The 15,060-nt window shown below is 35.8% G+C and overlaps 1 protein-coding gene across 2 annotated transcripts; it reads right to left on the bottom strand.

Moving 5' to 3' along the window:
• Window positions 1-898: 898 nt before the first annotated feature.
• LOC133293495 (pentatricopeptide repeat-containing protein At1g77360, mitochondrial) lies at window positions 899-5,584 on the bottom strand. Of its 2 annotated transcripts, XM_061492070.1 has the most exons (4): window positions 3,746-5,584; window positions 3,009-3,563; window positions 2,716-2,840; window positions 899-1,227 (listed from the first exon to the last, which is right to left on the bottom strand). In XM_061492070.1, exon 1 carries the CDS (start codon window positions 5,328-5,330, stop codon window positions 3,888-3,890), a length of 1,443 nt encoding a protein of 480 aa, XP_061348054.1. In that variant the 5' UTR covers window positions 5,331-5,584; the 3' UTR covers window positions 899-1,227; window positions 2,716-2,840; window positions 3,009-3,563; window positions 3,746-3,887. The 2 variants fall into 2 exon arrangements, with proteins under 2 accessions (XP_061348054.1, XP_061348053.1); XM_061492069.1 differs by having other exon boundaries at window positions 3,009-5,584.
• Between the last annotated feature and the right edge of the window lie 9,476 nt (window positions 5,585-15,060).

Below are 15,060 nucleotides of genomic sequence, written 5' to 3'. Positions count from 1 at the left end.
TAATTTACATATTTAGGTGATCTGTTACTTATTGACTTACATAAGTTATGTACTTATAACATTAATATTATCTCTATTATGTACTATGTAGAAAATTTCGATTTGATTTATAGTTAGAGATGTCGTTTACTGAACCTGAAACACTAATATCACAAGCATTATATATTTTTTTATTCTTTATTAGATAATAATGTATAATTTATTATTTTTTATATTAAAATTTAAGATTTATATTATTTTTTCGCTATTTGAGTATGTTTATAATTTTTTTAATATAAATTATAGATATATATATAATCACTGAGTCATACGATTCAATCAGTGATCTAGTAATTCGATACCTCGACCGAGTCATTTACAGTGTATTTTCGGTAGAAGAGGAATGGGAACTCCCTTACTAAAACGGAGAGTAGGTATTCAAGTGAAAAAATAGGAATATAAAAGAATATAATCATAAAAATAAGGGTAATGTAAATATATATTTTTTTCATATTCAATAATCTCAAAGAGATAATTAGGGTTGAGTAACTCCAAAAAAAAAAAAAGATATAGCGAGTGATTGATACATTCTTATTACTGCAAATATTTTCCTGTAATAGATGACTACGTGGCCTTCAGTGATTACTTTAAGCGTGATGGGTTCTTGTGTCTTTTGGCATGTCACAACTCAAGTGCGAGAGTCTCTTGTTTGGACGAGTCCTTTCAGAATTTAAAAGAATTTGAAATGGTTCATTTGTAAAATTTCTTGTTTGAATATTTACTAGTAAAATTGATATTTCAATACAAAACTTTGCAGAACATAATAGAAATCAAACATTATTTATTTTTTCATTCATAGTAAAACAAAAAATGAACAATATGAAAAACTTATAAATGAGAAAAATCTACAGTTATACCAATTTTCTTTTCGAATATAATCCATTATTACATTACATGGATTCGTGCCGCAGAGAATACCGCTTAACAACAAGCAAATAATGACAGCAAAAATTTATAGAAGAAACACTTTGATATGCACAAGGTTGATTGTCTTTGACTTCTGTTAATGGGTAGCTGAACATAAACTTTATGGACCTCTTCTAACAAAGTCCTCCACTGTCCCTGCCTATGGCATAACAACACCCTTACAATGTTACTTGCACAAAGAAATCCAGCACTAATATCAGCAGCAACCAAGCTAGCGCAATTAGCCTCTACATTTGTCACAGCTTTTATGATAGTACAGGCCTGCTTGTACAAAACCAATTTCAGGATTAAAGCAATTACCTGATGCACGAGCAAAAGCTGCAGTTAACTGCAGCAAGTCATACAGCAATAGCCCTTCACATGAGAAATTTTTTTTTACTTTGAAATTATGATTTCCTTTAAATGGTGGGAATGAGATTTTTTCGAGAAAGCGATCAAAAAGTTGTTTGGTAGGCAAAATTTTACTAGGAATATTGGGTCAATTTTTCTGTGTCAATGTTTGGTTGATGGTAAAATATTAATAGGAATGTGGACTAAATTTACAATAATACCCTCGATTTTGAATAATCAGGTTTCAACGTTTATTTGTTCAAGTCTCTCTCTCTCTCTCAAATCGACCACTGTCCAAACAACACAACACACCACTCACTCACTGAAGGTGTGCTTGCTATTCTGAGATCCCAGTTCTGAGATGAAGCTACTAAAAAAGATATTTTGAGAGAGCATATTCAGAACCTTTGATACTTCTTCTGTCATTTTCTTCAAATCCATTTGGTTTTTGCCAAAACCATTAACCATTTCACCAAAGAGAAGGAAGATGTTGTTCGTTGAAGGTGTGCTTGCTATTCCCTATCCTACCAGACGACATCCTCCTCAAGAACAGCAACCCATGTTGTTCATCGGGTTTGACACTACTCAGCTATAGGGCACGATGCAACAAGGGTAAAAAAGACCCAAAAAATATGTAAAATTTCTCCAAGAAACCGGATTCTAGAAATACCACCTAATTTGTGGTATTTGATGGTATTTGGGTTAATAATTTGCACTACAGCCAAAATGCTGGCAAAGTTCGAATCATGGGAAAGATTTTGGATTTCCTCTACCAAACATAGATATATTACAATCCCAACCAAGATTTTCCAGGATTGTAAAAAAAAAAACACTCCTACCAAACAGGCCCTAAGAGTTCCCTTACTATACAAGTGGTAAGAGAAAAAAATTTGCAAACTCAACTAAAAAGAGGCAAGTTCTTTAGCAGAAGTAGGCAAGCTATCATACTTTAAGCAAACGTCCAGACAACTAACGAAGTCCACATTTTGATGGTTCTAATTAATCCCTACTTTTACTCTCACCACTAACCCTGGACTTTCCCACATCTCAAATCCACCCACTTCTATATCCTATGTGGCTATGCGCATTTTTATTCAACCAACCATTGTCTTATTAAGACTTATTCTCACTCAATATTAATATATAATCAATCATATAGTTGTAACAAGAATGTCTGATTTGATTACATTTTGCACAAGATTATCACAATATTCTAATGGAAAGCATCATTAAGTTATACATGACAGTAAGCTAGTAAAAACAGAATAACACCCTGAAATACAGACCGGCCAGACCCTCTTCAAAATGGAAAACAACTGAAATTTTAGGCCAAATAAATAAAAAAGACATACCGGAAATCAAAGCATAGATATCATTCTAAGTCTTCAATGAATGAAAGTAGGTAAAAGGGAACTTTACCAAGGAAGAAGCATAATAGGGGAGATCACTGAGATTTGTCAGAAGTTGATTTGCAGTTGTCAGTTGCAAGACACAGCCAGTGCTGGTAGATTTTTCCGCATTCCAAGATGATCAGGTTTTTCCCACTGCGTCAAAGACAAAATCCAAACCAAACTTTTTTCACCACGCACTTCCAATAAAACTGAATTACTCATGAAGTAATTACATCATATCTTGAATTAAAAAATAAATCATCAAATTAATAATAAAAAATAAAAGTTCAAAGATAATAATGAAAAATAGAGCAAGGGTACCTAAAATTGAAGATGGCACCAGCGGTTGCTAATTTGCTGCTTCTCAGTTAGTAAATAGCACATAATACAACCACGATGAGCTATATAACATGCACCATAGCTATGCATTCTACACATCATCATGGCATATTCTAAAAGCATAACTGTGATCTCATCAGCAATAACCTGCAATATAACAGAGGTTAATATGCAGTTTTTAGTTGCTAGACACAGCCAGTGCTGGTGGATTTTTCTGGACTCCAAGATGATCAGGTTTTTCCCACTGCATAAAAGACAAAATCCAAACCAAATTTTTTTCATTACTCACTTCCAATAAAACTGAATTACTCAAAGTAATTACATCATATCTTGAGTTAAAAAAATCATCAAATTAGTAACAAAAACAGAGCAAGGACACCTAAAATTGATGGCACCAGTGGTTGCTAATTTGCTGCTTCTCAGTTAGTAAATAGCACATGACATAACCACGATGAGCTTTATGACATGCACTCTATACATTCTACACATCATCATGGCATATTCTAAAATCATAACTGCGATCTCATCAGCAATAACCTGCAATATAATATGTCAATCATCTATGCATTTGAAAGTTAGGAAGGATGTGGCAGTAGCAGCAAATTCAGAGTTCAGAGGATTATACCAAAAATAACTGGCAAGTCTTAAAGCAAAAGGAAATATCAACAGGAGAAGCAACACAAAAAATGCAAGTAACAGAATGAAAAGGAAAAGTTTACCAGTTAAATGCTGATTTTTATGTTACATAATAGGCATATCCAGACATATAAAACTGCAACTGTCTTGACTGCATAATCAGTAGTCTAAGCTACAAATATCACATGTTAGATGCTTCTAGTTGCCAGTTGCCTTCTATGCTTTTTAATCATATAAAGGCTCCTTGACAAGAAGATTCATTTTTTCATGAAGAAATTTGAGCACATCCTCTCTCCCTTCCTTTATAAGCAATTGTCTTAACCTCCCAAATGTAACACGTGATGGTCGAATTCCCTTCTCTATCATCTCTTCCATCAAAACACAAGCTTTCATAACATTTCCCTTTTCACATAACCCATTGATAAGGGCTGAAAAAGTGTGCATGCTTGGGACAAAATGTTTTGACTTCATATACCTCCATATTTTCAGAGCCATCTCTAGTTCATTTCTCTCACAAAACATTTTTATCATCATTGTATAAGTGTCGGCATCTGGTTCGCATAACTTGATCATTCGGCGGAAAACTCCAAAAACTCTATCAGTCTTTCCTTGGCTAATCAAACTGCTTATGATAACATTGCAGGTCCTTGAATTAGGAGTGACACCATTGCACTCCATCTCTTGTAACACCCGATGCACATTTTTAAATTTGCTCACTTTACAAAAGGCCCCAATCAAGGCATTATACACCACAACATCTGCCTTGATTCCCTTCCTTTCCATCTCCAGGAATGCATCAACAGCATCTTCAATCCGGTTTTCCACACCATAAGTATGAACCAGGACACTATAAATGAAAGATGTCGGCCTGCAATTGTTAGCATCCATATCCTTGACAACCTCAACAGCTTCATCAACTCTCCCTGCTTTGCAAAGAATGTCAACCATTATACCATAAGTAACAATATCAGGGTTGCACCCCATGTCAACCATCTCTCTGAAAATCTCTCTTGCTTTGGGAAGATTTGGAGCCTTTCCCCACCCTTCAAGCAATATGCTATAAGTTTTCGAGTCCGGGACAAAGCGACCCTTCATACTGTCAAAGATCTCTTGAGCCTTCCTTACATTCTTGGACTTGCACAAAGCACTCAGCAAACCATTAAATGCAGCAAGATTTGGAGGCATGTCATATTTTTCCATGACATTAAATGTATAAACAGCCTCATCCACCTTTTGAGCCCTGGCATATTTTCGCATGATGATACAAAAAGTCTCAACATTTAGCATACCCTTTTTCCTCATAGCATTCACAAGCTCCCACATGATCTGATACTGCCTTATCTTAGCCAAAGACTCAATCATGGAGTGGTATGCTCTGATGGTATGCGAATAGTTTCTTTGCCTCTCTGACCATTCAAAGAACCGAAATGCCAACATGCCCGCATTCTCAAACCTCTTGAGGACATTCTCCACTAAATCAGGTGAAACTCTAACCCCAGTTTGATTAAGAGCAGTGTCAAGCGCCACTATAGGACACGATATCATAACCTTGCACACTGTTTCAGTTACATCTGCAACCTCATGAATTGGTTCACTAGTGCTGTACTTTTTGGCAAACAACACCCATTTGTGGAATAATTGTTTTCTATGGTCACCAATCTTAATCATTGCGTAGTAGCCAAAGAAAAAGTCACAAATTCACCTAAACCCTAAATCATAAATCACAGGATAAGTTGTTTGTTAAGAATGGAAGGAGGAAAATGTCGTCGTACGTGAACGCCGAATAGAGGTAATATCTTCTGAAATGAAACTGTGGAGGAATTGCGATATTGTGTAGTGTGGTCGGAAATGGTCAGTTATGGATTGAAAATTGCATCATTTGGGTGTTAGCGAGTGTGACGAAATTGCTACTCTGCAAACCCTATCGCGATGGCTCAAGTCTGAAGAAGCAGAAGCAAAAACTGTTTATGAATTTCATAATAAAAGGGGAAGTGTTTTTCATTTTAAATGAAATAAAATTATGTTATTTTAAGAGAGAAATAGGTACAGAATTTTTTTTATTTATTTAAATTTTAAATTAAAAAAACTACTCTCTTTCTCTCTCCCATACTTTCTATTCTTTTTGGTGTCTATCTCTTTCCTAAAATGACAAACAGCAAATCCAGTTGTTTTTCTTTATTTCGATTATTGAAAATTGTTTGTTTTAGGATGTACCAAAAAATAATAATTAATTTTGTGAGGGTTATATAATTAATTTTAGTAAAATACATAATACAAGATAAATGTAAAAATTTCAAAATATTTTATATTTTCTTTTCTAAATCTCAAAATAATATTATTTCGAGGTCCCGAGCAAAAAATAATAATCATAAAAAATAATATAACCTACAAATAAATTGAAATTAAAAAAATACATTCATCTCAACCTCAAAATAATATTGTTTTGAGGTCATTATAGATAATTAAAATTGTAGTTAAAATGAATCAATATTCACTATGATTAATATTAAGTTTTCTTACTTTTTTTGAAAAAAAATTAATTTTCATTTATGAAAGTAAAGGGCAAAGCCTAACAAACAAACAAAAAAGTACATCAAAACCTTCACACACACATATATATATATATAACATGTGTCATTTTACAAGCTTATATCATTTTAGATCCTAACCGTTGATTTCCGTCCATCAACGGTTATAATCTATTGGGTCAAACTTAATGGCCAAATTTTTTATTAATTAATAATTTTGATCCAATAAATTATAACCGTTGATGGACGGAAATCAACGGTTAAGATCTAAAATGATATAAGCTTATATCCTTTAAAAGGATAGATATTGTTTCCCATATATATATATATGAGAATTACTTTCTTATGTGACATAAGATAAAACCTCTCTCCTACACATACATATAGAGGAGAGAGAAAAGAGAATATAGGAGAGAGAGAGAAAATATAAATGGGTCTGATCTCTTTATATGTATGTGTATGAAAGAGATTTTATCTTATGTGACATAAGAAAAACAATTCTCATATATGTGCGTGCGTGCGTGCGTGCGTGCGTGGGACAAAATAACATATGTCAAGTTAGCCTCGTAAGGTAGGCTAACTATGGGGAAGATACAAACACACAAAGATCCTCTTGATGGGGATCGTGTATAAAAAAATTAGTCCTTCAAGTTGCACATGAATTACTCTCCCTCAATGCTAGCACAACTCCGATCCTTCAATCCTTCAAGAACCATGCCCTTATGTTAGAGCTATAAGATGTGACTTATAGCCAACATCATCCTTCTTGGTGAGTAAGCTAACTACATTATTAGAGCCGTTTCTAGAATGATGTTCTTCCAACCACAGTACCATGATTATTCTAACCTTTTCAACACTCCCTAGAGCTCCACTCTAAATTCATTGCAACATAAGTATTGTTGTTGAGCCATTGATCATTTTTGTCCTGCATTACTCCTCCATAGGGTGCTATTCCATTGTAACCCTTGATAGTGTGCTCATTATTTAGTTTGATCAAGGAAGCACAGACACTTGTAAAAGCAGGGAGAGTCGTGTCTGACACGCTCCGACACGGTGTCGAACACGCGGTCAACTTTTTCCGACACGTTGACCATTCCGACACGCGAATTTGACCGTGTCCGACACGGTCAAATGGCATTTTCGTAATTTTTTTTTAAAATTTTTTTAAATTTTTTTTTAGAAAATTTAAATATATTAATAAAGTTTCCACCTGATCATATCAATTTTATTTTTTTGTCTTTTTTCCCCTTAAGTAGATAAGAGATCATCTCAGCATCATTGTTGTCAATTCCTATCACACTCTTGTTGTATCTCCTTGTCTCTGATCTCTCTATCTGATATTATATACCTCTCTTATCCCAGTTCTTATTTTTTTTATTAAAGCTTCCATCTTTATAACGTGTTGATGAGTATTATTAATTTAGTTTCATTTTTTGTTAAATTATTAAATATTAAATGAAATATACACTATATAAATTAAAAATATTATTTAATATTAAAACGTGTCCTAACGTGTCGAAATCCATAACTTTTTAAGATTGACGTGTCGGATGTCGTGTCGTATCGTGTCACGTGTCGCGTGTCGTATCGGTGCTACATAGAGTTTGATCCAGCCTTCTTCAGGAGGCCTCCACTTGATGAATAAGTATACACGAACTTTACCCAAAAGAATGCTTCGTCTCATCAAATACTTTGATGATATTTTGAGAAAGGATCTAAATCCGGTGAGTTTTAAGGTGAGCAATAAGTTGTTCAATGCCATTGACTTGTCTATTTCTCTTCCTCTTGATTAGCCAACATGCCACCATAAAGATAATGTTTCAGGGAGTGCCCACACTAGCATCCGTAGAACAGTGGACATTCTCCTCGACCCATTTGGTTAGGGTTTGGGGAGTGCCCACATCAGGCTGCAACTCAACTTTGAAAAAGGCAGCCAACTTATTCCTATGAATGAGGTTCTTCCAAAGAGCACTTGTTTCTCTGCAATATCTAAGAACATAGAGGATGGATTCTGATTCCTCTTGGTAGACTTGGCAAGTGAGGTTCCCTATTCCCCATTGAGCACATCTCTCTTTGGTCAACATGCATTGATAGGCTATTGATAGGACGCAAATTCGTTCCCATCTAAGCTCATTTTGATGGAAAAATCCCATCTATTCCCTCATCTGGTGACCATTTTGTGCCTTAAAAACACATTTCCAGATCTTGAGAACAAAAGCACCAGAAGGGAACGGATGATGGTGTAATCAGTTGAGAATGCAAGAAAAGAAGAATGGATTGACTTATTTGCACACCTGCTCCACTAACCCCCCCCTCTCTCTGACCACTTTGTAGAAAACGTTGAAAAAAAGCTTTTAAAAAGCAGAGAGAGGTACAACAATCAAGCAGGAAGAAACGTGTACAACAGAGAATAAAGAGCAACCATTGGGTTAGAGAAAAAGCAAGCATGGGAGATTCAGAAGAAAAAGGGCAATTCTCAACCTTAAGTTGTCCCATCCAACAACTTGCTTCAGAGCACTGTTTGCACCGCCTCTTCATGCAATCAAGGAATAACTAAGGCAAAATTACAAGTCTGCCATCCACTCCTCTTGCCTATAAATAGGACGTTCTAACACGAAGAAAGGATCGAATTCCTTAAGAAGAGATCATCTAGGATAGTTTGAGTTTCTATTTTACAATTGTATAGTTTTAACAGTAGTTAAGTGACAGCAACTCTTCTCCCATTCTCTTTTCACCATTTGAGACTCCTTACGAGCATCACCCATATTTCTCCATTTTATTTCCTTGTAATCTGAACTTATTTCTTGTTAATATATGTTTGTTATTTATCTTCTCTTCTATTCGTTATCTTTAAATTGAATCTCGGGTCTATGGGATTTCAGTTTGAAATAATTATGTTTATGTTTTCAGCCATGGGCTAATTTATTTTGGAATGGAAAAACTGTGAAATTCTTAAAGAACTATGCTCAAAACTTTTGCATTGAAGCTTTTGTATTTCTGTGATTTAAGTAAGCTTAACTCTTTGTGTATCAATGGAAATTGAACTCAAACTGAGAAATGAACTTCCTTAAGGAAGGAATTTCAGACAACTTAATCATAGGATGGAGTTAGGGTTGTGAAAACAATGCTACTGGTTGCCTTAGGAATAAGGAACCATCTCGTTCTCTGAAGGTTCTGAACTTACTAACTGTTGGAGTCAAGGGAACCATAGGAATATGGAAACTTGTGAGTCATTCAAGTCTATGAGCTGAGGAATCAGAGTTGGCAGTGAAAAGACCTGAACAAATTCAGAAGGGTTAAGTTTTCAGTCGAGAGCATAGCTATTTAAGAATGGAACAGTGGACTTGTTCCTTGTGTTAAAAACTATTTTTATCCATCCATCTTGTTGTCTCTTAAATATTGTTATCTTTTAATTATTCTCCTTTATAATTCTTGTGACCATATAATCAAAACTCCAATGAATTTTGTCGTTCCTTCTCACATCAAGAAGGATTTGATATATAACAACGCGAGGAGTTGTTTAGAGTCAAAATGAACCTATTATCTAGAGGGAACGTCCTCAAGACAGTAGGGAATCCAAGACCAAATAGTTCAAATATTGTCTTTTGTCTTATTAACAATTATTTTCAAAATAGTTAAAGGTATTATTTAGAGTTCTATCCTCGTGGGAAAGATAATCTGGGCACTAATAATCCCATTTATACTTGATGCGTGCGCTTGCGCGACTAGGTTGATATCAAGAGAACGAATGTGTTTTCTCTTATAGGCTATTTTCCATCACAGACTTTAATTTTTAGAGTCCTTTCCAGCTTCAAACCTTGGCCCAGATGCCACCTGATGTGCCTCTGGCAAGTGTGGTTTTTCCATGTTAAAATTGATAAGAATTGGGTCATAAGAGAGCAATTTAAATACATATTTGCTAATTATATTGATTCTTTCTTTTCAATTATAGTTCTCACCTATTGGTTGTGTTTTTACAGGTAAAAGAAGTGAAAATTACAAAATTATTAAAAGCCTGTTGACGCGATTCCACGAGGGTATTTTTGGAAAAAGAAAAAGAGTCTTATAAATAGGAGACTTTGCACAGAAATTAGGTTAAAAGGTGAAGAAATTCGAAATTTGAAAGAAAACAAGGAAATGATTTGGCGCTGATCGTGCGGGTGCCATGAATGCAGTCCTTGATTTGTGGAGTCACGGATTTGGCGCTGATCGTGCGGGCGTCATGAATGCAATCCTTGAATTGTGGAATTATGATCAAAATGAAAAATTAATGAAATTAAATTCAAAGATTATAACCTGATTGACCAGTTGCCTATTTAAAGGGTGGTCCTCCACCATTCCAAGACATTGGAGACAATTCAGACCTATTTCTTCATAAGGAGACCGACGACAGAGCTCAGAAGGATTCTTCCACAGTTCTTCTTCTTCATCTATTTCTCTGTAATTTTATGCTTTGGAATATTGGATTATTGTTAGCCATGATTATGCTTGGCTAATTCTCTTTTATTGTAGTTAGGGTCACGAGCCCTATGTGAACCCTTGTTACGATGGATTGATTTAGTTTTATTCATTTGTATAATTATCTTTGTCTCTACCTTGTGCGTATTTCCTATTCTCTTTATTAGAACTGATCAATCTGATAGTTGGGAATAGTTTGAGGGTTAGAACCCTAGATAGGAATATTGGGGTTTTCATCTTGAAAGGGGGTAGGACGACAATTGGTATGTATGCTAGGAATAGATGTGTATTTAATTGCGGATGCTTAAATTATTGCGTTCATTGCTTAATACCATGAGGAACATTGCAAGGAATTGGGGTTCCAATTGGGGATTAAAGGGTTAACCTTGCAAAGAATTGAGGGTTAACTAATAAATATTTTTAGATAATAATTTATCCGAGTAATTATATGAATAAATATTGTGAAATCAATCCAAAGTAAGAAGTGGGGATCATAAGGTGAGTGCGCTCTAGCTACAATATTTCTCATATTTTTACCCAAATCATTTTGCATCATTCTCTTATTTTTAAAATACAAAAATACGTCTTTATCTTTAATTTCTATTGTTCTTCAAATCACTTGGGTTTTATATCTTGAAAGGACGTTTATAAGATATTCGCTCACAATCCCTGTGGAGACGATAACTTACTTATCACTTTATTACTTGAGCGATCGGTACACTTGCCGGTGAGCATCAAGTTTTTGGCGCCGTTGCCGGGGATTGTGATTTCTTATATCTTATAATCTTGAATTTCAAGATTTTTCTTTCTTTTTGTGATTATTGTATTTTCTTCTGTTCTTGTTTTAATTTGTTTTGAACATTGCTACTAATCTTTTCTTGAAGTTTTATGCAAGGCAAGGTTGATCCTACAAAATTGTTATTTGATCCTGAAATTACAAGGTTTGAAAGGAGAAACAGAATACTTGCTCAGAAGAAATCAAAAGTGCCAAGTGCTCAATCTGAAGAAGCACCTGAAATCCCAACCATGGCAGCGAATAATGAAGCTGAAAATCCACTTATGGATACCATCCTCACTCCAGCCTTCAACAGGCCTAATTCAAGTATTGTCCAACCGAATATTGCTGACAATAATTGGGAGTTGAAGTCTTCCATAATTCAGTTGGTGGAGAGAGTTCAATTTGGAGGAGACGAGCATGAGGATCCTCACAGGTTCATAGACCGGTTCTTAATGATATGTGACTCAACCAAGCACCTTCAGGTGTCTGATGATGCTATCCGGTTGAGATTATTCCTTTTTGCTGTAAAGGGAGAAGCACTTAGCTGGCTGGAGAGGCAGCCTGCACGGAGCATTGCTACATGGGAGGATTTGTCTACAAAGTTCTTTGCAGAGTTCTTTTCCATGGAGAGATACAATCAAATGGTGAATGATATCACCAACTTCACTCAAACTGAGGGTGAAACATTGTGTGCAGCCTGGAACAGGTTCAAGGACTTGATGAGGAGGTGCCCTCATTATAATTTGACTGCTGGTAATCAAGTCAGAATATTTTTCAATGGCATCACACCTGAAGATAGAATGGTTTTGAATGGTGCAGCTGGTGGTACTATTAAAACCATGAGGGCGAACGAAACTCTGGAGCTGATAGAGAGGATGGCCAGGAATGAAAATCAAGGGGTATCTTCAAAGTCTAAGAAAGGTAGCCTTCATCTAGAAGGTAATGAGTCAGTTCTGGCTGAAAATAAATTGCTAGCTCAACAAATGGCTAGTTTGACTTCCAGGCTTGACAAGATGCAGATCGCGGGAGTTCAAGCTCATTCTGTTGCTTTTGTCTGTGATTACTGTACGGACAGTCATGCTCCTAATGAATGTCCATCTCTTGCTTCTTCTAATTCACCTCAACAAATGCAGGTGAATGGTATATGGTATGACCAGCGCCCTCAGCAGCCAAATCTTCAGAGAAATCAGAATTTTTCTGGTGGTGGTAACAATTTTCAGCGGAGAGCTCAGGGAGTTGGCATGGATTTCAATTCTAATAATTATACTCAGCCTTCACAGAATCAACAAGGAGAGCCTGCTGAGTGGGAAAAAGCCTTTGCACAAATGGCCAAGACTTCTAATGAGATGGCTCAGACCACTAATACCTTTATGGAGGAGACTAGAGCCAACTACAAAAATACAAATGCTTCCACAAAGAACCTGGAGAATCAGATAGGCCAATTGGCAAAGCAAGTTTCAGAAAGAATTCCAGGTACTTTTCCTAGTAACACAGTTAAAAATCCCAAGGAGGATTGTATGTTTATCACAACTAGAAGTGGAAAAGTGGTAGCAGCTCCAGAAAAGCCGAGAATAAATATGGAAGCTGAAAAGAAGCTAAAGGAGGTTAAGGAGCCGGAAAAAGAGATTAAAAAACCTGCTGAAGTGGAGAAGCCAGTTGAAAAGAAGAAGTTTGAGTTGAGTCCTGAATATGTGAGAGTCATGGCACCTTATCCTGAGAGATTCAAGAAGGAGGATCAGAAGCAACAATATGGAAGGTTTCTTGATATATTCAAGAAATTGCATATCAATATCCCTTTTGCTGAAGCCTTGACTAGCATGCCAAATTATGCCATGAAGGATTTGTTGTCAAGAAAGCACAAGTTGCAAGAATGCCAAACGGTGACACTCACTGAGGAGTGTAGTGCTATTATTACAAAGAAGTTCCTGCCTAAGCGTCATGATCCAGGGAGCTTCAATATTTCTGTTGAAATTGGTAACAAAAAAATTGGCAGAGCATTATGTGATCTAGGGGCTAGCATTAATTTGATGCCCTTTCTATTTGTAATTCCTTGGGGATCACCGAGTTGAAGCCTACTTTAGCATCTCTTCAACTTGCTGATAAGTCTTTGAGGAAGCCTAGTGGTATTATTGAAGATGTTCTTGTGAAGGTGGACAAGTTCATCTTTCCTGCTGATTTTGTAGTGTTGGATATGGAAGGGGGAGCTGAAATGCCTCTTTTGTTGGGTAGACCTTTCTTGGCCACTGCTCGGGCACTAATTGATGTTGAAAAAGGGGAAACTTAAGCTAAGAATGAATGATGAGACTGTTACCATCAATGTCTTTGATTCTCTAAAACAGTCTTCTCACAAAGATGATTGTTTTAGCCTTGAAGTAAAAGAAAAACAAAGTGCAGCGGATGATGCCAAGGAAGATGGTTCCATAAAGGTGGAATTGGAGGAGCTTCCTCAACCTCAGAAAAATGTCTTCTTGACTAATAAAGAGGCGGTGATTGAAGCATTGAAGGAAGAGGAAACTGAATTGAAAAATAAAGATCCCTCTTCCCATACCAACAAAATCCCTAATGAGGATGATGACAAACATGGGAGGAAATCCAAAAGGAGGCATCATCCTATAATGAAGAAGGTATTAAGAAAGGAGGTAGTGAAACTCTTTGATACAAGTTGGAAGAGACATCAAGAGTTGAAGTTTGACAAGAGACACCGAGACTCTATCTCTCGGAAAAATCAAAATTTCAAAGAGTTCTTAACATGGCTCCATGGTTTGGAGCAAATCTGGGGATGGTGGTCTCATACACCAAGGCAACCAGTACCACCAGACCTTCCATTTGCTGAGTCATCCCACGCTGCTGAGGGGGATGACATGGATGGTTGAGTTTATCTCCTTGCTGATGGAGATCTTGTATATTAGTTTATTTTTCTGTTTATCATTTTTCTTTTTAGTTACTTTGCGTTAGTATATCTTTCTCTGATGTTTTAATGTGCGCATTATAGTTTCTTCTATATGCCACTGTTTGTTTTGTTGTGCAGGTTTTTCTTCTTCTTGTGGTTTAATTATTGCTGAGGACAACAATTCTCTAAATCTGGGAATGGTAGGCTTGCACCTTAGAACTGCTGTAATGCTTCTATCAGGGGAGATATTCTAACTCTTTTAATTTTCTTAGTTATTTTTATAGTATTTTGTGTGCTATATATTAAAAAAAATAAAAATAAAATAAAATAAATAAATAAATAAATTTCTGAGCAAGTCCCAGGTTTAGATATGCTTTCCCTAGTTAATTTGCCTGATTCATCCTAGGAATCATGTTTTGTATGTACTTCTGGCATAATATTGTATTGGCATGAGTAGATTTCATGATTGCTCGTTTGTCTGAATTTTGTGCTTGAATGATTAATGATGCCTGATGTTCTTTTAGAAGTCTAGCTTAACATCATAGCTGGTGAGGTTTTGTGCTTAAAGACTTATTTTATTCTGAGAGACCTCACTGTGATAGCATTCTAGAACTTGCTATGTTTCTCTGTTATGCATGTATTGATTGATGTGATAAAGGCATTTTGTTCTTGTTAGCTACTGGCCAAAAATAACTCACCTGAATGAATTTTTCCATTGTTAGCCCCTTGAGCCTGAACCTATTT

This window comes from Gastrolobium bilobum, unplaced genomic scaffold (genome assembly GCF_033153095.1).
Source record: "Gastrolobium bilobum isolate Gb01-03AN ecotype WA unplaced genomic scaffold, APGP_CSIRO_Gbil_v1 utg48200, whole genome shotgun sequence".
In the NCBI taxonomy this organism is placed as follows: domain Eukaryota; kingdom Viridiplantae; phylum Streptophyta; class Magnoliopsida; order Fabales; family Fabaceae; genus Gastrolobium; species Gastrolobium bilobum.
Note: the sequence above shows the minus strand (reverse complement) of the source record. Positions and strands in the feature narration are given on the sequence as shown.